General features: G+C 36.9%; 1 protein-coding gene across 1 annotated transcript; it reads left to right on the plus strand.

The window, feature by feature from the left end:
• The first annotated feature begins 5,419 nt into the window (after positions 1-5,419).
• Positions 5,420-24,805, plus strand: LOC131430474 (uncharacterized). The gene is made up of 4 exons (XM_058595490.1): positions 5,420-5,672; positions 5,767-6,219; positions 22,962-23,208; positions 23,278-24,805. Exons 1-4 carry the CDS (start codon positions 5,643-5,645, stop codon positions 23,562-23,564), a joined length of 1,017 nt encoding a protein of 338 aa, XP_058451473.1. The 5' UTR covers positions 5,420-5,642; the 3' UTR covers positions 23,565-24,805.

Raw genomic sequence — 24,805 nt, forward strand, 5'->3', positions numbered from 1 at the left:
ATTTTTATATGATTATTTACGTGTCGATGTAATCCAGACACATACACGGGGTTATGCTTCCGGCTTAAAAACATATTATTACCTGAAAAAATCAAATATTGGTAAATTAAAGGATACTTACTGAAAATTTCAATAAGGCGTCTTCCTCCTGTAACCGCTGGATTACCTATTCCATCTTCACTGGATAAAATCATTTTTAGGAATGATTTCAATTTTACGCGTTTAAAATTCTCAAAATGGTTGCTGTTTGACAGTTAATTTTCGTTGAATTTTAGATTTACCGAAGTTCGGTAATCGAAAATTATTTTACAGGGCGGACTGTATGTTTTTTACCGTACTCGGCGACTATTCGTATTTACCGAATCATTTGCGTTTTTTTTTACAGAATCTTGTAGAAAAATGTGCGTGCAACTGATCGTACTCTAAAAATTTGCATAATTTTTGTAAACTAAAATTCGTATACCGGAAATTCGGTTATTTCTGATGTTTACCGAAAGTTTTTGTCAAAGAAATTACCGAACAGCGAAATAAAATCTTAGTGTGTATGATAATGAGAAAAAGTTTATGACTTCAACCGAAATCGTAGAATGGTAGAGAAACTAACCGCTATAAAAATAACTGCTTTCATACAAAACTTGAACACAAGCTTGGCGAAGCTTAAATATCGAAATCGCAAGTATGAACAAAGATATAATTGCATACATTTGGGATATTGGTGTAATTTCGTCGGCTATAATACAAATCAAGAAAAAACGATGGTCGGTGTTGGTTCCTAATCAAGATCAATCTAAGCAGACTCTCGTGCAATTGCGGATTCAAGAGTGTGACGATTGATTGAACTGTTTGATTGTAGATAATTAGAAATTTTGGTTGCCTTGTTCCACATCATTGGCTGCGAACAACCCCATAGGGCTGATCCTTGTAGTTTTTTAACTTTATTGAAATTCCAAATTAAGAAAATATGCGAAATCTCTTTGCAATTTTCATTTCTTTCCAAAAATGTTGTGACCGAAGCTCAGCTGCTGAATTCGTTGAGAAGAAAATACAGTTTTGTGAAGAGAGACATTTTAAGATTTACTTCTCTTCATGAGAATTGAGACATATTTCTGTGAAAATTGGTTGCACAATCCATCACACGAAACGGCGATTGGAGTTACGAGTTTCGAAAGTAACGCATTTTCTGAACATTGATCAATTTTCATAGTAGAATAATTATCGCTAATGATTTGGATCATTTTGATCGTAAAACCATGAATAATTATCATAACTTCATAAGAAGAATTATCATGACAATGATAACGAATTTCTTTCCGTGTACAGGGTCCGGCACTCGAAGTGTAACCAATTAAAAAGGCCATAAATTCAGTTTGGAAAATTACTTTTACTTAATTCAAAGTACAAAATGTGTAAAAATAATACAAAATTCAGAATCAATTCACTTTTGCTCGATATGATCACCTTTTGCCTTGACTATGGCCTTGAGACGGTCAAAAATCGAATCGCAAGCTGCCCGAATGTGACTTGCAGGTGTATTTTGGCCCACTCGCGGACAATAACTTTTTTCAGCGCCTCGAGACTGGTGTATCTTTTAGTTCGGACTTTGCTCTCCAAAATGGCCCAAAGAGAATAATCCATTGGATTCGCATCTGGTGGTGAATTCGAGAGCCATTGTGTGGACGTGATGAAGTTCGGAACGTTGTTTTTCAGCCATTCTTGGTTCACTCGAGCTTTGTGAGACGGTGCCGAGTCCTGCTGAAACGTCCATGGTCTGCCACTGAAATGTTTGTCTGCCCACGGCTTCAAAGCAACCTCCAGAATACTTTCCCGATAATATGTCGCATTTACCTTGACGCCAGGCTCGATGAAAACGATTGGAGAGCGCCCATCTGCGGTTACAGCGGCCCAAACCATTATCTGTTGCGGGTGCTGCCTCCTGGTGGCCAATCGATGGCTCAAATTATCGTATGAACGGTCGGTCAAGTAAACCCTATCGTTTTGAGAGTTTACGAATTGCTCAATTGGAAAAATTTTCTCGTCAGAAAATACCATGTTCGGAAATTGACCGCTTTCGGCCAAACGAAGCAACTCCTTCGCTCTCTCAAGTCATCAAGTCAAGGCAAAAGGTGGTCATATCGAGCAAAAGTGAATTGATTCTGAATTTTGTATTATTTTTACACATTTTGTACTTTGAATTAAGTAAAAGTAATTTTCCAAACTGAATTTATGGCCTTTTTAATTGGTTACACTTCGAGTGCCGGACCCTGTACTGTCGTACATTCGCTTCAAAGCTAACTGAGTTTGTTATTGAAAAAGGCATGGTTTCAAAAACGGGTAAACAATACCGAAATTTAAATTCAATAGATATCACCTCTCAAACAAAATTATTACTATCGGCTACTTGGAACAAAAAAAATCGTTATCAGTAATCGTGCTGTTTGTGTGGGAAGCCTACACAGAAGAAAAAAATTAATTTTACAGATGACGTGATTCTACAAATGATACAATTCATAACTACTTAACTTTTCAAATGATGCAATTTTCCACTCGTATAGAATTTTACAAGCTCCGAGTGTAATTTGCAATCGGCTACCAAACTTCTCTGGTTCAGTCGTATAACCGACGTGCTTTGTGATCTAATGTTTCTCGGTTCAAGTTGCGCTGCTACCATCGATATTTTGTTTTTGGCATTAAAAATGCCTTACTCTTCACTATATGGGGCCGGGTGTCAATTAAAAATTTCAAAAATAGTCGCGTAACCTTTTTGTGTCATAATTTTGAACGTTAATAACTCGGTCATTTGTTGATGGATTGTTATAATTTAACAACCAATCGATTCGGAAACTTTTAACTTAAACATGTATGACGACGTCTTTTCAGTATTTCAATAGCATACTATTGAAAAAATGGTTGGAATCGACCTATGTTTTCATCCACCAATCCCTGTTGTATAAAATGACGTCAACTTCTTATTCGGCATAGGAGGCTTTGCGTCATGCATAAAAAAACACTGCATCGTTATGCGTAGTATAAAGAGAAATCTATAAATATAGGCTGCACAATATTTCTTTGCCTAGATGATGTTTGACTGTGAATGAAACAAGTAGCTTGTCCAGTGAGCTAATGACTGGATTGTATATGCGAATTTCCTGTTGTCTACGCAACACCGTGTTCGCTTGAGTATATTATATATCATCTAGCTATTGAAAAACGAATCAGCGTGGTTACCGATTCTTTTGAAATATCCCATGTATTTATCAAATTTTTCGTCGATTTTACCATTAAAAATGCCTATTATGAGACAACGTCATTTAAATATTTCAATTCCATACCATTGAAAAATTGGTTTGAATTGAGTATTTTATTTTGGTTCTCTGGTAACTATTAGGCCAATTTAGAATTATCGGCGATAGATTTTTCGGATCTAATTTGCAGCGCTTGTTCCTCGATCATTTGTTAATGGATTTTCCTAATTTAAATGATTCCATAGCTTCAATATTGTAAGCTTAAAAATGTTTTAATTTGTCAACGGATCGGTTTGCATACTTAAATCTCCATTCCCATACGAACAAAACGTGACAATATGACTGAACAAGTTGTTGTCACACCAGGAATTAAACGCTTCAAAAATTCAAAATTAAATTCTGAAACTTATTTAAAAGCGGTCTCCTCGGTTTAGTAGTATAAATGAGTTTCACAGGCTCACATATACAGTACAATTAGATGCAATATCATATAGTATCAAAGATAAACTCAAGGTAAGCTTAGCTGCGATTTTACATTGATTGTTTGAATAAGAACCCTCGTAGAATTTGGTTAACCGCCAGTTTCAGTTCAATTATTATTTGCTTCAAAACAATAAGCGTCTGATGGCTACACGCGTTGTAATTATGACAATGTTCATTCATGTGTTAATAACATCTAGTTACAATATGAACAAAATCTGGGAATTTTGTGGCGTATCCATTCCGTATATTTCTAATATGCCAAAGCGAAAATCAATGTAGGTAACTAAATATTTTATGCGGACTGTTTCACATGTTTCCTTCCTCGTATTGTTGCCATATTATTTACTGACACATTCCGAAGATTATCGACGATTTTGAAGGATTAATAAAATTACACCATTACTGAGATTACTGGTACAACATTCTCTTGGATCGATTAACTGTCTATAAAATTAATAAGTCCACCCAGTGAACGACCATTATTAGGTTAAAACTGGGGGTAAATAAACGATATAAATCAAATAATATTGATAAGGGCATATTCAGGAGTGTTCTAGTTCTAGATGTATAATTTAAGTCAGTTTTAAAATTTAAATCTAGAAATTATAACAAAATAAACTGGCAGCCCCAGCAGCGTTTTATCTGTGTTTCAAATATAGGAAAAATAGAACGGCAGTGTATACCAGTTTTAAATTTGACAGTAGAACTGTTCGAATAAATAAAACTAAAACGACTTGCTGGGGATACGTTTGTTTCAGTTTCATTTATATTATAGACCACCCATATGAATCTGACAGCTGCTGAATTTGCTCTAAGTTTGTACGTTTCTCAAAAATTATCATCATAAAATTAAATGGTTTCATTTGTTCAGGTTTAAATCTTTAGCTTGTTTGTATCTAAAATTGAGCTTTCAAGTAACTTTGAAGTGTAGTGAAGTTTAGTGTATCATCATCATTATCATCTTTATTTTTGTATTTATTATGAAGACCCTAGAAACGTTTCATTTTTAATGTTATTGTGCTCGGTCGTGTCTTGAATACAAATCTCTAATTTTTTATTTTTATTCGTTTTCTACACCATGTAATTTTCGAACTACAAAGTTCTTCTTGTTCTGTTATATAAATTTGTGTGAAATACGACGCACAATTCAAGTGCATCCTAAAAGATTTAAAATCACAAGATTTTTTCGAACTGTGTACACATTAATGTGTTTGCTTATTCTGGCGGTTTTATTTTGGCATTTTCCAAAAGTGCTTGTACTGAAGTAGCTAGTAGAGGCTCGATTATCTTTCGTTTGCAGGAATGCTCAACAATGCGAACAATTCAGAACGACGATATTCTATCAATGCCGTTATCTTATCGTTGCAAACAGCGTGGCTTCATTTACGCTTACGTACACAGACAATGGGGTTGAGTTGAAATTCTAGGTAATGGTTTTGAGTAGTAGTTGAATAGTATGTCATGAATTGTAGTGTCAATGTGCTTTGCTTTGCTCGGAGCCGACAATTGTTGACAGACTGGGTATTGGTCTTATTAACTAGATATCGAAAATTCAATTGGTTGTTCTCTGTGTGAATTTCCAACCTCCCTGATACAAACTAAATTGTTTACAATTATTACGCTGGAAGCGGAAGATATCGGAAAAGGATACCCACATTTTGCGCATTACTCACCAAAACGAAAAAGATAAGATAACATCACTTCCCGGCAAAACACGCACTGAAAATAGCGCAAACCGAACGATGCATTCTCACCTCCCTCGCACCTCTCGACCGATGTCAGTCTTATCTTGGTCGGAATTTTCAACCACCGCCAGTCGGGTTTCGTTATCAAATCAAGAAAGGTCGTCTTTTTGCTAATCGCGGTAGGCTGTGCCTAGGTTACCATTAGTTCCAGTACATAAAATCACGTTTGATTATGAGAAAGCTTCTGCCTCCACCCAAACACGTCAGTATCCGCGTAGAAAACCAATAAAAAACCGCAATCCTCCGATGGCGAAAACCTTCTAAAACTGTTTACTCTTGGTTTTCTTTGTTTTCAGATGGCACACCGGCACCGTCACCGGATGGAATCGGCCAGTGATAACAGTGCCCCGTCCACATCGAGCAAATCGGACAGTTCCGATGGATCCGCATCGGAGATCTGCGAAGTAATTCAGGAGTGGTCTCTGGACGCCGAATCGCAGTCAATTCCCAGCCAGATTAGCAGCGGAAGTAGTTCGAGCGGCAGCAGCCACCATCATCATCACCACCATCATCATCACCATCATCTGCATCACAATCAGCGTCAACAGCAGCAGCAACAGTCGCAACAACAACAACAACAACAACAACAAACGCAACATCAAATATCGGCCATGAACGGAAGCTACATCAACGAAGACGACTCCGAACTGGACTACGGCAAGCACGATCTGATCAGTCTGGATAATGGCATGATTACGGATTTCGAGCGAGCCCAAGTGGAAAGCTTCTTCAGCGGTCTGGGCACGGAGGTAAGTGGCGGAAATGACATTGCCTGACGTTGCCAGGCAGGATTTTATGGCTTTGTGATAGCAGTATTACGATTACCGAGAATCGTCCGTGAATCACGCGAATGACGGATCTTCGATGCGTGGTGGGTGGGGATCAAAACAAAAGATAAAATTAATGCTTTCCGGAATACTGGTTCGTGTGTGATTCGCGTGATTCGATTTACTCTTGAATATTCACATCAGCTCAGGATGCTCAGCCGGCATCAATTATACATCCAACCGAATTGTGCCGAGCGCGACAATTCTCCATTCATTTTCAAATACATGATGGAATGTAGCGGATTATTAGCGTGAACAAAGGTACCAAAGGCTCGGAATTTTAATTAGACCACCAGCTTGGTTGGTTTGAAGTGACGGCACTCAATTCAATTTGGGATTTCAATAGAAACGTTAGCATTTGCCTCTCCGCAGTATTCTCATTTCATTCTCAAAATTTGATGATTGTACCATATTTCTTTAATTGGCAGTTTCATGTATCTGGTGTGCCGAAATCAATTTCATAATTTACATTAGTAAACCAGATCAGATAAATGGTTCAAATTAAACAATTCAATCAGTCGTAGGGTTACGGCTCCCTATTTCATCTGAGCTCCTTTTTCCATCTCATCCCTTTACCTCATTACTTTGAACATCAATAATATATTACAACGTACCTGAACCAAATTGTAGAATGTTTTAAAATGATTATTCAAGATGTTGTCACACTTTCTCATTGGAAGAAATGGCTTTAAATTCTTCGGTGATCGTTTTTTTTTTCATTTAAAACAAACTCACTTTTCAATTTAGGACACATTTTCGTCTCAAGATTTATAGTTCGTCATGTTTCTGAATATCTACTAATCGAATCGTCTAAAAACATGATCACTATTTCGCACAATCACACTACTAATTGAATGCTGGATGACTTCATAATTAGTAATGTTCACTTGCCACTTGTTTAATTAACGATTAAAAACTTCAAAAATTATCCGAAAAGAATATGAGATGAAAGTTTTTCACTTAGTTCACTTATTTGCGCTTTGTTTTCATCTCATTTGGTTTCGCAAAGTTGCCAAGTTTTCTCATAATGTTACAAAAAAAAATTGGTTTTCCTTCTTCAAATTATCATCAACAAGTATTTTGTTGGTATCCGTGACATTAGTGTAATTATATTGTTGATATTTATATATCAATAAAACTGTTTCGGATTTTAATATTACCAAATAGAGCGTGTTAAATACTATTCAAATAACCATTGTGGCAAATATAGTAGCACTGGTTTCTTTCCGTTATACGTCACTATAATACTGTTAAGTGTGTGTGTTTCATCAGCTGTGCACAGAGATGCCAGATATTTTCATAGAAAATATGTATGTGCTCTATCTGTTTTCACTAATAAAATGAATCAGCTCAAATTGGTTTAAAATTTTAATATATATGTTTATCAGTGTTCATCGTCAAATATTTGCACAAAAGATTTCCATTTTAACATGTGATTTGTCTGTTGATTAATAAACTTTTAAAGAAGTACTGCAATCAAATACTAACAAATACTCAGAGAGAAAAGTCTAACTTTTTACCTTTACAAATCTGTATTAAATTTAGAAAATCCGTAAAAAATCTGTAATCTGATTTAAATCAGTATGAAAACGCCAAATTCTATACAATACAGATAAATCTGTATAAATGGCATCTCTGGTTCTGCATTTTGTTTTTAGAAGGGCTAATGCCTAAATAGTAACAATTGTTTTTTTTTGTTTTTTTTTTAAGTTCTCTAAATCAACTGCACAGTAAAATTTTAAATTCAAAACGATCCAAAAAATTTTAAACGTCGAAATGATTCCAAACTGTTTCTAAAAATATCGTGTGTTGTCTCATAGATGGCATTAGGCCCTTTTTTAAGAAGAATTTTGACATTTTTAACATGATAGTGTAATAGTGGAATGTTTTGCTTTGATTGCTGTCGCCATTGCTCATTAATAGGATGAATAAAGGACCAACGATAGGATGAATACAAATTCTTTGAAATAAAAGTAGGAGCAAAGTAGTGAACATATTAGAAGTGTTTTAACTGATTTTATAATATTATTTTAATTTCCAAGGAATGTGAATCAATTCCCAATGTGGAGCAAAGCGAATTAGGCAGAAATATGAAAAAATCGTGGCTAAAACAGGGTTTTAAGATAACGTCCTTTCAAACGAGATGAAATAGGGAGCCCTTACCCTATATATTGCTATAGAATTGTACGAGCGTCATAACGCAAACCTTTCTGTTTTCGAGAGACATTTTGAAAAATTCGGATTCGGATCGGTCGGGTCGGCCTAATACGGATTTTGTATTTGTCTTGCACCAGACGAAATGATATCAATAGACGAAAGTGTTAACTTTTTCCAAACCTATTTCCATCACCTGGTGGTGACTTTCTCATATTACTGTGGAGTCGGGCAAAATTTAGAAGAATTTTTACGACGCCACTTCTTAAACTTTTCACACTTCACACTGTAATTCTGGTACCGGAGTTTTAGACCACTGTTTCCGGTACCTTTGTTGCAGGGACCTGGGAATCGATATAGTCGAAGGAACGAGGAAAGAAATTGTGTGGTGGGTGAGGCGAGAGAACTGCACAAAACAAGAGAGATGCTTCAGGAATGAGAGATATTATGAAAGCAACACCATTTCGCACTCCCGGAAGAATGCAGAACGATTCGCTGTATGTACGAGCAGAAGTAAATTCGGCACCGTACAAGTGATGCCAAATAATCTGCTAAAACCTTTTTAAGGTCTCTCCAGGAAGAACGATGAACCCCTCTGGCTATTGCTCCCCACCACATTGGGAACCACAGAAACGATAGAATATTCTTCAATTTCAGCTCCCCCATTCACATATTCAACCATGTATAGAGAACCAAACACCCGGATACGTAGTTGCACCGATGCGGGACAGTTACATATCAGACTAGCTGACCCGTTGAACTTCGTCTCGACTGGAATTATTTTTTGGCATTAAAAATGCCTTACTGTTCACTATATGGGGCCGGGTGTCAATTAAAAGTTTCAAAAATAGTCGCGTAACCTTTTTGTGTCATAATTTTGAACGTTAATAACTCGGTCATTTGTTGATGGATTGTTATAATTTAACAACCAATCGATTCGGAAACTTTTAACTTAAACATGCATGACGACGTCTTTTCAGTATTTCAATAGCATACTATTGAAAACATGGTTGGAATCGACCTAAGTTTTCATCTACCAATCCCTGTTGTACAAAATGACGTCAACTTCTTGTTCGGCATAGGAGGCTTTGCGTCATGCATAAAAACACCGCATCATTCTGCGTAGTATGAAGAGAAGTCTATAAATATAGGCTGCACAATATTTCTTTGTCTAGTTGATGTTTGACTATGAATGAAACAAGTAGCTCGTCCAGTGAGCTGATGACTGGATTACATATGCGTACTTTTGCTGGATTGTCGCTTTTGCATTATGTGTTGGTGAAATTTCCTGCTGTCTGTGCAACACCGTGTTCGCTTGAGTATCTTATATATCATCTAGCTATTGAAGAACCGAATCAGCATGGTTACCGATTCTTTTGAAATATCTCATGTATTAAGCAAATTTTTGGTTGTTTTTTCCTGAGGCTGGGTGTCAATTTAAAACATGCAAAACTAATCGCGTAAAATTTTTCTGTCATAATTTTGAACGCTTATAACTCAGTCATTTGTTGATGGATTTATATAATGCAACAACCAATCGATTTGGAAACATTTAACTTAAACTTATGAGACAACGTCATTTGAATATTTCAATTGCATACCATTGAAAAATTGGTTTGAATTGAGTATTTTATTTTGGTTCTCTGGTAACTATCAGGCCAATTTAGAATTATCGGCGATAGATTTTTCGAATCTAATTTGCAGCGCTTGTTCCTCGATGATTTGTTAATGGATTTTCCTAATTAAAATGATTCCAAAGCTTCAATATTGTAAGTTTAAAAATGCTTTAATTTGTCAACGGATCGGTTTGCATACTTAAATCTCCAGTCCCATACGAACAAAACGTGACAATGTGACTGTACAAGTTGTTGTCCCATCAGGAATTAAACGCTTCAAAAGATTCAAAATTAAATTCTGAAACTTATCTAAAAGCGGCCTTCTCGGTTTAGTAGTATAAATGAGTTCCACAGGCTCACATATACAGTACAATTAGATGCAATATCATATAGTATTTACCTGTGATTTTATATGTATCGTTTGAATAGGAACCCTCGTAGAATTTGGGTAACCGCCAGTTTCGGTTTAATTATTATTTGATTCAAAACAATAAGCGGCTTGTGGCTACACGCGTTGTAACTGTGTAACAATGTTCATTCATGTGTTAATAATATAAAGTTACAATATGCACAAAACTTCGGAATTTTGTTGCGTATCCATTCCGTATATATATGTAAAATAGTTTTTTTTGCTCAGTATCAAATCTTTAGGTTGTTTGTATCTAAAATTGAGCTTTCGAGTAACTTTGAACTCATCATAATTGACTTCTAGTTAAAGGACGTTATTCAAAAACTTAATAATGTAAAAAATTGTGGAAAGGGATCAAAATTGAATAGAATCAATTATCAAGAAAGAATCTAATTGTCAATTTTATCATTCGCTAACAATCTAAACGCTTAAACTAGAGCAAGTTTGTAATTAGTCAATTGAATAAGTTTTTAGTTTAGTGTATCATCATCATTATCATCTTTATTTTCGTATTTATTATGGGAACCCTAGAAACATTTCATTTTTAATGTTATTGTGCTCGGTCGTGTCTTGAATACAACCCTCTAATTTTTTTTAACAAATTCATATTCAACACATTATACTCGACCCGAAGAAGACCTATCGTCAAAAATTATTGTGAACATGTTAAAAGCTTTTGTTATGCAAAAATTAAGCAAATGCACCGATCGCCATCTCATCATTTGAGTCAATGCATTGAACAGAGATTGTAGATCTCTCCCAGACTACTGGTTTCGACTTATGGGATGAAGGGTGGAGTAGAGATGACCAAGATGAATACTTTGAATTGATTCCGCAAATTTACGAAAGCTGTCCCCTACGACTTGTTGTTTGTCATTGCATGTTAGGGCTTCATTGTAGACTGGAGACGTTTAAAATTTTTATGGCAAATCCTTGGTACTAAAGACTGTCCCAAAAAGTATGGACGCAACCAAAAACCGCTGCCATTTCGCAATGGTTCAGAATCTGTCAATTTTTATGACTGCGTCCTGTTGTTTACACTCTTCTCTAACCACTTGTGCAGTTGTTTATTCGTTTTCATTAGTTTGTTTCGAAATGCGTGGACTTTCAGCAGAACAACGTCGAAAAATTGTGTTCAAATGGTGCACAGAACGCGGACTGTCACTGAGAAAGATAGCAAAACTGGAAGGAGTAAGTGAAAATGCCGTGCGAAACGCAATCAGGAAGTTCGGTGAGGATAACACCTTTGGGGATAAACCGAAAACGGGTCGAAAAAAAAGTCCGATAAACGTATACTGAAGGCGTTCGAGCAAAAGAAGGAGGTTTCAGTTCGGGATGTGGCCAAAAAAGTGGGCACTTCGAAGTCAAATGTTTTTTTTATAATTAAATTTTTATTCTGGCCTTTTTGCGTAAAAGCTTTACGTGGCCGATTGGCTTACATTTGTGTTACTTAATTATTTTTTTTTTTGCTATTGGATCTCGTGTCACCCTTTTTCTAGGGGGAGATGAGTTTCCATTTCCACCCAACGAGGATCGGGGGTCACTTCGTCCGCGGTTTATCTCATCATCCATTGCTTCATCGTCGGTGTTGTGTGTGATTTCCGTTTTATTTTCGTTTTTCTTGTTGATCGTAGATTTGGGCTCGTTGAGAGTTGTTGTAGATGCGCTTTGTTGTACATTGGTTGCAGTTACCGGTTGGTTGGATGGTAAGCTGTTAACTGCAGCTGGTGTACTTTGTTCTATAGGGGTTACGTTGGATGGTTTCGTTGAAGGGGACACTTCCCTGTTGTTGGTGACTGTCACAGGTGTACTGGGGTTGCTTGGGGTTGGTGTGAAGGAAGCACCGTTGTCCTTTGGTGTAGTTGTCTCCTTGTCCAGTTTATCACATGGCTTACCGTAGCGAACAGCTTTTTGGCAATATTGACATGTGGCCATCTGATTGTCATAGGTAACAAGTGATTTGCACGGTATTCTTGTATCCTGACCGAATGTTACATAAGAAGGTATAGGCCTCCTCAAGCGCATGCGTAACAACGTACGCCATTTAGAATACCGGGGAAAAAATTCCACTTTTCTTTTTCGATAGAGAGAATATCTCCGTATTGGGACATAGTTGCGCGAATATAAGGATCGGGGACGCATGAGGGTAGATCATGCACACGCACTTCTATAGCACTATCATCCATATATACTGGAATGTTGTACTTAATGTTCTCGTGCTCCACATAGTGCACATTGTTATTCTCTTTAGCGAATTGAATTGCATCTAATTCTTTATAAAACTAGATGTAAACAACTTTATTCGTCTTATTGCATTGAAGTAAATGCACACGTTTAATGTCAAGATGCATTTGCTCCTAAAGCAAACCTTCAAGTTCTCGTATCGAAGGTCGAATTTGCACTGCCTGAAGTCAACAACAATTGTATTCTTTCGTGTCGGCGGTAGCTTTTGTTCGTTTGGTTCACTCATTTCGAGGTCGTTCTATTGTTCACTACACAATACTGTACTTGGTTTCTTCTGTCCGATTTTGTTTTATCGACTGACTTGGATGAGATGTGAAAGCGAACTGTTACACGATAATTGTTTGGTATAATAATAGGGTCTGGGGGATTATGCTGAGATATTGTTCTTTGTATTTAGCCACATTTAATGAAAAAGAATTATCTATGATTATCATCATAACACAACTTTATACTGAATCTATTTGCGCGCCACCGCGTTGTTCGTATGTAAATGGAGATTTCAGTATGCAAACTACCCGTTGACGAATTAAAACATTTTCAAACTTTTTTCAAATTAAGTTAAATGAGGGAAATTTATCAATAAATCACAGAGATACAAGCGCTTCAAATTAGGTTCGAAAAATCTATCTCCGATAGTTCTAAGTAGGCCTGCTAGTTACCGGAGAATCAAGATAAGCAAGCCATGGGTAAACTAAAGCAGAAATGTATTCGGCCATATATTTATAGATTTCCTTTTGTGCTATAGTTCATACTGCGCAAATCGGACGAGAGTTTGACATCATTCACTGCGACTGTCATTGGCTTGTGAAAACATAGGTCAATTCAATCCAATCTTTGAATGATATGCAATTTATATACTTGAATGACGTTACCGCAAAGGTTTAAGTTAACTGTTTCCGAATCGATTGGTAGTTAAATTATATAAATTCATCAACAAATGACTGAATTCTAAGCGTTCAAAATTATGATAGAAAAAGATTACGCGGTTATTTTTGCATTTTTTTAAACTGACACCCAGCCTCGTACAGTGAAGAGTTAGCAAAAGCGACAATCCAACGAGCGAACGCATGTACAATCTAGTCATCACCTAACTGGACGAGCTACTTGTTTCATTCACAGTCAAGCATCAACTGAAACCAAGAAATGATTTGCAGCATATATTTATAGATTCCTCTTCGAACTACGCAGAATGATGCGGTGTTTTTATGCCTGTCGCAAAGCCTCCTATGCCGAACAAGAAAATGACGTCAATTTGGTCAGCTGGGATTGGTGGATGAAAACATAGGTCAATTCTAACCATTTTTTCAACAGTATGCTATTGAAATACCGAAACGACGTTGCCATACATGTTTAAGTTAAAAGTTTCTGAATCGATTGGTTGATAAATTATATCAATCCATCAACAAACGACTGAGTTATTAATGTTCAAAATTATGTCGAAAAAAGGTTACGCGGCTATTTATGAAACTTTTAATTGACCCCTGGCCCCGTATAGTGAAGAGTAAGGCATTTTTAATACCGAAAAGTTTTGTGTAATGAAAGTGGAAACCGCCTATCATAAGGCTGTTTTCGAAATGGATGTGAAGAGTAAGTGCAAGAAAATGAAGTTTGCGCTCGTTTCAAAATCCAAGATGGTGGCTTCCGGTTTTTTGATATTGCTTAAAACTCGTAACAATATGGGTATTTTCGGAACGGGATTGATGAGTAGCTGTTGGGAAACGATGTTGATAAAAAGTGTTCGTGAACGGAGGTTTGGGTGTATTCATATCTTGCTCTACAGTCAGCTAGCATTTCACAACTCCATACACGCCAAACAATTATCGGAGATCTAGCATGCGTTGAGTGAAAAATTTCCAATTCCAAACGAACCAATTTTCCAGTTTTTCTCTACTTTCCCGCAGGATTGTTCTTCGTCTTTTTGAAACAAAAAAAATCATTTGTTGCTCGGTCCACACACACTTTTGCCGCTATTATATATATATATATATATATATATATATATATATATATATATATATATATATATATATATATATATATATATATATATATATATATATATATATATATATATATATATATATATATATATATATATATATATATATATATATATATATATATATATATATATAAACAAAAACCTATTATTAATCCACCAATTGGTGTAATAACGTCTTTATTTTGTCAATGTCACACAGCCTCTTCAAACATTCTTGCTAAGATATTTTCTGACACTAATTCCCTGGGCAACGAATGATGCGACTAAGCCGTCAATTTACACTTCTTACAACAAAAAAAAAAACAAAAGTAAATACGTTGTACTCAGTCGAACCAACCCGGAATCGATCCTTTGTTGGTGACGGGAAATTGTAAAGCTGATTGCAAATTGACTGAGAGAGCCTGAAATAGACAATTGGTCATTAGGTGGTTTCAAGTTATGCCTGGAATTCGTTTCCAGTTCGAATTAACTTGATACGGTTGGTGGGAGTTTCAATATATCACACTCATCCTAAACCGGTGAATTTAACTCGAATAGGAGACATAACTATTAGGAACTATGTACCGAAAAGGGATCTTTAAACTTGTTTCGTCTGGCACAGTTCCGGCACTGCTATTCCGCACATCGCGGTGACTTTGTATATACTGGGGTCGAACATCGTCTCGTATCAAGACTGGGTCAGACAGGAACTTTAAAAGAATTTTTACGTGTTCAGCATATTCTCTCTAGCATTCCGCAAAATAACATGGAGACACTATTAATTGGTACAACAGCTCTATTATTATTTATTTTCAGTTTTTGGAATTTATTCAAGTACAACGCCCGTGGATAAGGTTAGATCGGTCGACCTTCCACGGTCGGATGCTGTTTTCTTGCTTCGATGTCAACCTCGACAGCATTCTTGGCACGAAGTGTTTCTATAAAATTTTTTAATGTATCCAACCAACCATGGACAATCTCGGGGTCATTATTGATGGCGTTTTGGGCGGCTAACTGCTTAACAGTAGGATCTTCATCGGGAGTAGGTAAGGCACAGGCTACGGCCAACAGCATCGCAAGAACAAGGGCGAACTTCATTTTGCTTGATTTTGGATCGGTTGAACTCGACAAGTTACTACTGAATCTGGAAAAAAATATCGCATTTATATAGTGAAATTCAAGCGATGTCGTTAGTATATTGCTGTTTGCGTAATTTGACCGAGAGTTTCCTTCAAAATTATTTGCGATACTTTTGTAACACACAATATTTAAACAACTGGAAGCAATGACGTGTTTCAGCTGAAGCAAAAACCGATTTTTTTATGTCGATGGATATTTCTGTGCTTCTATGATTGTGCTACAAAGTCAATCCGGTCACATGAATTCAGATGTTTTAAGCGCAATTATTTAACATTCAACAGTAGAGAACGTTTTATCAAACAATTGCAAGAATTATATCCGGAAAAGTTATAAATTGGTACCTTAATAATCTCAACTTCATCATTCATCTCATATGGGAGTTATAGAAGTTTCTATCTTTTGGGAATACTAGAAGGAAAACGAACGGCGAAACGATATTCTACTGAAATTTCGGAAAATATAGCAAGTGGACAGAGTGATATTAAGTTACTTTCTGCGTATAAGTAAAAGATAGCTTTTAGTAGTTCTAATGTTTTGAAAACATGTGCATCGGTACCCCAATCCATTCGACGTCCCTCAAGATTACATTTACTGAAAATTTGAATTACTGTTTGACAGCTAGTTTTCACGACAATCAGTGTTTACAGAAGTTCAGTAATTGGAAAACAATTACCATACCATATAGAGATCATACGGACAGTATGATTTTTATCGTACTCACCAACTATTCAAAATTTTAGTAAAATGAAATTCATGTACCGAAACATCGGTTATTTCTAATGATTACCACAAGTTTTCGTCAAAAAAAAACTACCGAATCTGGAATCAGAAATCCGTACGTTCCGCTAGATTTTAGGAGATTTGTGCCTTGCTTTTCTTCTTCTTCCGTACCAGCAAGTACCGATGCGTACCAACTTCGCATCATTTTCCTGATGGGAAGGGAAGGATAAAAGGGGCCCAATGCGACAATGCGGGATAGTTACATATACGATAATAGGAAGTACCGTAATCGCATTCACACAAATCACACGAATAATACTCAGCACGCTGAATAGTAGCCATGCGATAATTGAGTTTGCTATGTCCAGTCAGAGCTCTGACCAGAATACTATAATAACTCAATGGGAAGGCGCCTTCACTCGAATACGCCGGAAATTAAGGGGAAAGTATGCTTCTGAGATGTCAAGTCATAATTGATGCTGGTAGTAATTGGACTCACTATCGAACTGCGGTATTTTAGAATGTTTAGTTTAACTCAGTTTTCTTTATTTAAAAAGAAGGAGGATTCAGTTCGGGATGTGGCCAAAAAAGTGGGCACTTCGAAGTCAAATGTTCTTCGTGCTAAAGAACGTTAGAATCTTCGAACCTATAAGAAGCATAAACAACCAAAACGTAGTCCGAAACAAGAAGCATCGATCAGGCCGAGGGTTCGAAAGCTGTACAATACGATTCTTGCTGGAAGTTTAAACTGCATAATCATGGACGACGAAACCTACGTAAAACTCGATTACAAATCCTTGCCGGGGCCACAATATTATACGGTGCGAGGAGGGCAAGTGTTAAACCAGTCCGAGACATCGATTGAAGTCGGAAAATTTGGTAAGAAAGCTATGGTCTGGCAAGCAATTTGTAGCTGCGATAACATTTCGAAACCCTTCATCACCACTGCTCAATGAATAGCGAAATATACATCAAAGAATGTTTACAAAAACGACTCCTACCCATGACAGTCGGTGTTGAACAGTCGTACGCACCGCACACGTATAGCTCTTGGCTCCTGGAATTTCTTTCTGGCTACCTAGAGTTTCATTGATTCAAGGCTTCAGTCTTTTTCCAGGCTACCTGAATCACTAACAGTCTTTTTAAAGACTAACAATCAGCCAGCCTTTCTCAAGGCTATACAAAGAGTGATATCAGAGTGACTAAGTGATATAAAGAGTGATATTAGAGTGACTAAGAAATTAATCAGCCTTTTTTAAGGCTAGCTATTCAAAGAACTATTCTTCAAACTACCACAAAATCAGTCTTTATCAAGACTTTTCCAAACTAGGAGTCTAATCGAAGAATAATTTAGCCTAGTTAATTTAATTTAAAATTTCATTCATTTTAAAAATATCTGCGTCCAACCGGAAAGGAAGCAAGCCTAAGACTAAAAATAATTCAATACGGAATAAATCACAATCCGTTATTCAACATTTTTCTAATAACATTCACGATCTTATAGAAACTGAATGTAAAAATAAAAGACAACGGACGGAATTCCCTTCCGTTGATTCTAATGCCGTCTAACAATATTTACGAGATACTTCCTGAATCCGATTGTAGCAACATAGAAGAAAATTCTTCAAAAATTCCCAAAATGGACGCTTGTCGTTCTGGGAAGAAACAACAATCTATGCCACCAGTGACGGTGATGATTTCCGACTTCAAAGCATTCCGTACTGAGCTTTCTACTTTTCTCCCGGAAGTAAAAGTCTCATTTCAAATCGGACGAAGAGGAGAATGTCGAGTCTTGGTTGATGGATTGGAAGATTATGAACGTCTTATTCGATATTTGTCCGAGAAACTTCATAAATTTTATTCATATGATATAAAATCAGACAGACCCTTCAAGGCTGTCTTGAAAGGCTTATCAAATGATCAAAGTACTGATGAAATTAAAAATGAACTAAAAGAATTGCTTGGTTTTGCCCCTTCCCAAGTAATACTTATGAAAAAAAAAGAACGGAAGGTACTTCTACATCACTTAACCAGTGATGTTAAAAATTTGAAGACTTTAGAAAAAGTACGTTTCATTTCCCACATTAAAATTCATTGGGAACATTATAAACGGCATAATCGTATTGCAAACTTAACGCAATGTCGTCGTGTTTGAATTGTGGTAAATCTCATTCGAAAGACGTTTGTCCAATGAATGAAACCACTGATAAATTTTCATGCTCAAATTGCGATGGAAATCATAAATCCAATTATTTGAAATGTCCTGTCAGGGAAAAAATTTTAAACGCTCGTTCGCTTAGACAACAAGTCAAATCAACGATCTTAAATTTACAGAACATACCTGAAAATCAAAAAACCGTTACAAATGCCACGCCTAATTCTTCTAAGGCACTTATTTCTTCGAATTTAAAACAAAAAACAGGTACGCCTGCCAATTCGTCTTCTAACGAAAACAATTTATTGAGAAGTAGATCGACCTCGTCATCATCTTCTTCTAAAGTCAGTTATGCTAGTATAACAGGTAGAAATCTATCACTTAATTCTTCTAATGTAAATAATCAAAACACAGGAACGCCTTGCAGTTCATCTTCTAACGAAAACAATTTATTAATAGGTAGATCGGCCATATCGTCTTCTTCTAATGGCAGTCTACCTACAAATGTTCCTTCAATTCCATTCGCTTCTTTAAATGAAGTCGATTTAGGCGATATAACTGACATCCGAATGAATTCGACTTCATCACTTTTTGAAACATTTCAAATCGGATGGCAATTTGCAAATAATATTATAATGAATTTAAAATTTAACAGTGATGTTAAATAATTATTTGGATATTTTAAATTGGAATGCTCGATCTTTGAAATCGAGCGAAGATGAATTTTATAATTTTCTCAAAGTTCACCAAATTCATATTGTCATTGTTCAGAAACTTTTCTTAAACCAAATGTCAAATTGAAAAGTAATCCACATTATGTGGTTCATCGATTTGACAGGTTTACTGGAATGGGTGATGGAGTTGCCATTTTTGTCCAACGTCAAATTAAGCATCGAATTTTACCTTCTTTCAATACTAAAGTTATTGAAAGCTTGGGAATGGAAGTTGAAACCATTCTTGGAATTTATTTAATCGCTGGAGCATATTTGCCATTCCAATGCACCGGCGAAAAATTAAATTTCTTTAAAGGCGATGTGAAAAAACTCACAAGATATCGACCGAAATTTTTCGTAATAGGGGACTTAAATGTTAAGCATGTCCAGTGGAATTGTAGGCAAAATAACAGTAATGGTAAAATACTTCATAATCAACTCTCTGCTGGTTACTTCACAGTTCTTCATCCCAGTAATCCGACTTGTTTCTCTTCCGTAAAAAACCCGTCTACAATTGATCTGGTTCTAACAGATCAAAGTCACATTTGTAGTGAACCGATTACACATGCTGACTTTGACTCAGATCATCTTCCAGTAACATTCAGACTTTCCAACGAAGCTATAATTAATCCAATTAGTTCTATATTCAACTATCATAGAGCTAATTGGTTGGATTACAGATCTCACATTGAAAATCATGTGATAATTTGAATCATTACATTATCGAATCTAGAAATCTTTCAGTTCCCAAAGCTCAAACTAAATTAAATTCTCCTATCATCGATGACAATCTTCAACTGCTCATTCGGTTGAAGAATGTTCGTCGACGACAATATCAACGTTCTCGTGATCCTGCTATGAAAAATGTAGTTAAGGATTTACAAAAAGAAATTAAACATAGATTTACTTTTTTGCGAAATGAAAATTTCGCTAAAGAAGTTGAACAAATTAAACCATATTCTAAACCATTCTGGAAACTTTCTAAGGTTCTTAAGAAACCTCAGAAACCAATTCCTGCTCTCAAGGAAGGAAATCAAATACTTCTTACAAATGGCGAAAAAGCTCAAAAACTTGCTCAGCAGTTCGAGAGTGTCCACAATTTTAATTTGAACGTTGTGAGTTTTATTGAAAATGAAGTCTCACTGAAATATGATCATATTTCAACCAAAGTGTTATCACAAGATGACATTATTGAGACGAATTTTGATGAAATTAAATCAATTATTAGGAAACTTAAAAACATGAAGGCTCCTGGTAATGATGGAATTTTTAAAATTCTTATTAAAAATCTTCCCGATGTTGCCTTGAGACTTCTGGTAAAAATTTCCAACAAGTGTTTTTCATTAGCTTACTAAAAAGATGGAGAAACGCTAAAGTAATTCCTATCCTCAAACCTGATAAAAAACCAGCAGAAACATCAAGTTATCGACCAATTAGCTTACTTTCTTCTATCAGTAAACTTTTCGAAAAAATTATCTTGTTGAGAATGATGTCTCATATAAATGAGAATTCAATTCTTTTACCCGAGCAGTTTGGATTTCTCATCAACTTGTCAGAGTAACGAACATGATAAACGCAAATAAATCTTCTGGGTTATCCACTGGAGTTGCTCTTCTAGACATAGAAAAAGCATTCGACAGTGTTTGGCACAAAGGTTTAATAGCAAAAATGTCTGATTTCCAGTTTCCTATTTATTTGATCAAAATGAATCAAAATTATTTAGCTCATCGTACTCTTCAGGTTAGCTATCAGAATTGTAACTCTGAATTGCTACCCGTACGAGCCGGTGTTCCTCACAAATATTGAACCATTAGATGTAATGTCACATAATATTATAAGCAAATTCCGACAAAAATCGATGCAATCTTCAATTGAATCGATTCGCTCTCTGTATTAGTTAGTAAGTTAGTATATAAGTTCCTTTTCCCCATTACGCAATACAAGTAGGTTTAGAATTTTCCCTACACAAAAATCTCAAAATTGCGGAAGCAAATGATGTCGTCATGGTAACAACCAAATCATATATATAATAGGGCTGAAAAGTCACCACTTGTGGCTGAACACCCAATATAAATCTTAATAATTTAATTTTAACTCATATTCCAATAAACAGTTATTTAAAAAAAATCTTCTACCCATGATTCGAAGCCACAAGGATCCTGTTGTCTTCTGGCCAGATCTTGCTTCTAGGCACTACTCGGAATCAACGGTAGAATGGTATACTACCAAAAATGTCACTTTCATCCCAGAAGACATGAATCCACTAAATCCACAACTTCGACCAATTGACGAATTTTGGGCATTCACGAAGGCCCTTCTTAGGAAACATGTCTCGGCAGCCGAAACCATTCAACAGTTCGAAAAAGATTGGAAAAAAGTGTCAAAACTGGTCGCCAAGAAGTCTGTACGGAATTTAATGAGGAACGCTCGCAAGAAGGTGCGCCAGCTGGTCTACAATGGCTAAGTAGCATATGTTGAGAAAAAAAATTCTGTTGTTGTAGTCTAATACTATCGGTATATCGAATAAAATTTGAATATCTAACACTGTGGAAAGGAATTTTCTTTGACTTTATGAACTGAATTCGTCGAACTGAGTCACGACGGTTTAATAAACAAATCACTATAATTATACGCAATCAATTAATCATACCTTCTATCGAACCGTATACTGTAAACATGAAATAAAAAAACACATTTCAGTGTAATCCTACGAGATGTTCCAAGAGTAAATAAATGTGAACATTATTACTGCAAATCAGCCAATCAAGGTGATTACTAGTTCCGTCAAACGGTGATATCCGTCCGTCTCTAGAGGCGAAGTACCCGAGCAGTTGCACGTGTCTCGGTGGCGTCATTCCACAGATTCCAGGCGTTTCGTCGTGGACGACGGACGGCCCCTAATTAAAAACGACGATCACATCACATCACAAAAGTCACCGAGTTCTTCCCGCACTAGATATGTATCTCGGTGGACTCCGGCAGCGCCGGATAGAACAATGTTTGCCATTCTCTATTAAAGTACAGAATAGTGCAAAACTTCTTCCTACCTATGATGCCGGTTGTTGAAATCACACGACGGCTGAGACGACGACCGACCGACCGACGGCGGTTGCGGCAAATGTGAGTTTGATTCAACGACAAGGCGAAAAATGCACTGCTCCGTCCCATCTTTGACAAGTCACACGTGGCACCGCCTGCTAGTCGAGTATTTCTTTTTTCTTTTGCTTTGCGAACAAATGGCAAAAGTTTATAAGATTTGTACGCGGGACTGCTTTCGTATGCATGAGGGGGATTTATACTGCTATTGAACCGCCCCCGGAGTGTCTCGAGGTTCACAGCAAATATCTGCTTTGCTATGCAGTCACGGTGAGACACAGGTGATTCATATCGAACTCCGGAATCAACCAAGTGTCGCTTGATCGATGTTGTCGGGATGTGAAATGAATTGGAATTTGATTAGAGTTTAAGTGGTGTAATAGAATAACTGAATTAATGCGTAACTGTTTTATTTTTCGTTTTCTATTTCCCGCAGGTCTACGTCAGCACTTCGTTGGCCAACCTGTACGAAAGCATCGGCAAAGAAGATTGGCGCCTCGTGTACACTGGCATCCCTGTTTTGCTTCACGACAAAGGCTGCACCCGGTCCCGGTGCACTCCCCGAGTTAGTTTCGTCCTGGCCGAACGGGGCACCTGTTTTGCGCTTTGGAAGGACACCATCGATAATTTGTCCGACTACAAAGTGGCAGCGGCTGCCTTCCACACCATGTGTCTCTCGGCAGGTGAGTTGCAGAGTTTTTGTGTTCGATTGTACCACACCACACTCACCGTTCTTTCTCTTTCGTCGGTAGACCATCGTAAGGTAATCGGATTCAGTTTCGACACGAACCAGGCGGCCCGCGAAATGTGGGTTCGCGTCGAAGAGCTGATCAGCAATCCGGAAAATATTGCCCTCTCGGTTCCGGGCCGGAAGCGAAAGTCCAAGAAGAGCACCAAACCCATCATCCTGCCGCCAAAGTCACAAATCTCACAGCCCTGTCAGTTTCACCACGTGACCAGTGTCACGACCAACGACACCCAGCGGTACTTCAGTCTGCAGGCGTTTGTGGCACCGCCCATCAAACATCGGGCCCCGTAGTCCGGAGCTTGCGGTGGTCGATTTTTTTCGCTCTTTTAAGTTCCGATCGGAAGTCATTTCCACGGACAGGACAGTGGACAACGATTTATCATAGTCTGACAGTTTTGGTTCGAAACTGATTTATTTATTCTACATCCTGTATCGGAGACAGATTCGCTGCTTCGTCAGTCATCGGTAACCGGAAACCGAATTTTAATTTTTAACCATCGTGAACCGTGAAACTTCTGAAAGTAAAATACGAGGAGTTTTGTTAATAATTAAATTTAAGTAACGCCGAACGATCCGCGAGTTTTCAGAATCGGCTGGTCGAAAAAATCACGCGGTAGTCACGTTTTCACCCCCCAAGAAGTCGTTTAATTACTTTCCCCGTTGTGGGCCCGGGAAACGGATTCATTGATTTTCGACCGGGAATCAACAGAGCAAAAAGTTGATTTTTTTAACCATAGAAAATAAGTACAATTAGCTTTCTTACATGTTGCTAGAAATACTATCGAACTGATGACCTTTTTTCGTTAGAGTGCATCAAATTTCACAAAAGCAAAAGTTCGTACGGAGGTCAATGTACGATGTGTACATACACGTGTCTGTGATAAATTGATCAGTCCACGAGCTAAACCCCAGTAGAAAGCACGCATTCAGTAGCGAGTTAAAGGCTAGGGGCTACTTTGATTACACGAAGCGACAGAAAACGAGCAATAGTAAGTTCGAACGAACGTTTGCCAGTTGGCTTGGAATAAATTCCGAATCGAAATAAATCTCTCCATCGTTCGCTATTCTAACGAAACGATTCAACCTAGGTAAATGGTTAATTTAAATATCATCGCAATCATTTTGGTAAATTAAGTCGGAACGATCGTGTGAGGTCATGTTTCACTTCGTACGCTCCTCACAGCTAAGTTTCGTGTGGCTAAGCGACATCAAATTCGTTCGCACAAATTTTCTTCACACTTCTTTAAAGTTGTTCTAACTTTTACCGACAGTCAATGTAGCTATAAGATAAAAGCAAAATTTTTCAACATAATAATGTTCAAGAATGCTATTCTGATTCATCTGTAGATAACTGTATCAATGTAAGTTAAAAATTACCTGTAATAAATTTATGTGCATAACTGAAACTGGTGATAATTTTCTTTCGAAGAGTGACAAGTTGGTGGTAAGTATAACTTTCGTTTGACGCCCCCTATTTGCGGTGCGTTGTGTTTTGACAAAGCTTTTGACAGATGGCACATTCATCATAATTG

The sequence above is a fragment of the Malaya genurostris genome, chromosome 2 (assembly GCF_030247185.1).
Source record: "Malaya genurostris strain Urasoe2022 chromosome 2, Malgen_1.1, whole genome shotgun sequence".
NCBI classification, from domain to species: domain Eukaryota; kingdom Metazoa; phylum Arthropoda; class Insecta; order Diptera; family Culicidae; genus Malaya; species Malaya genurostris.

Excerpts from the sequence above, each read along its gene's own strand:
- LOC131430474 (XM_058595490.1), top strand. The coding sequence starts at position 5,643 with ATGAGAAAGCTTCTGCCTCCACCCAAACAC. Across the intron at positions 5,673-5,766 it reads TTCTGCCTCCACCCAAACAC|ATGGCACACCGGCACCGTCA; the intron begins GTCAGTATCCGC and ends CTTTGTTTTCAG. Across the intron at positions 23,209-23,277 it reads CACCATGTGTCTCTCGGCAG|ACCATCGTAAGGTAATCGGA; the intron begins GTGAGTTGCAGA and ends TTTCGTCGGTAG.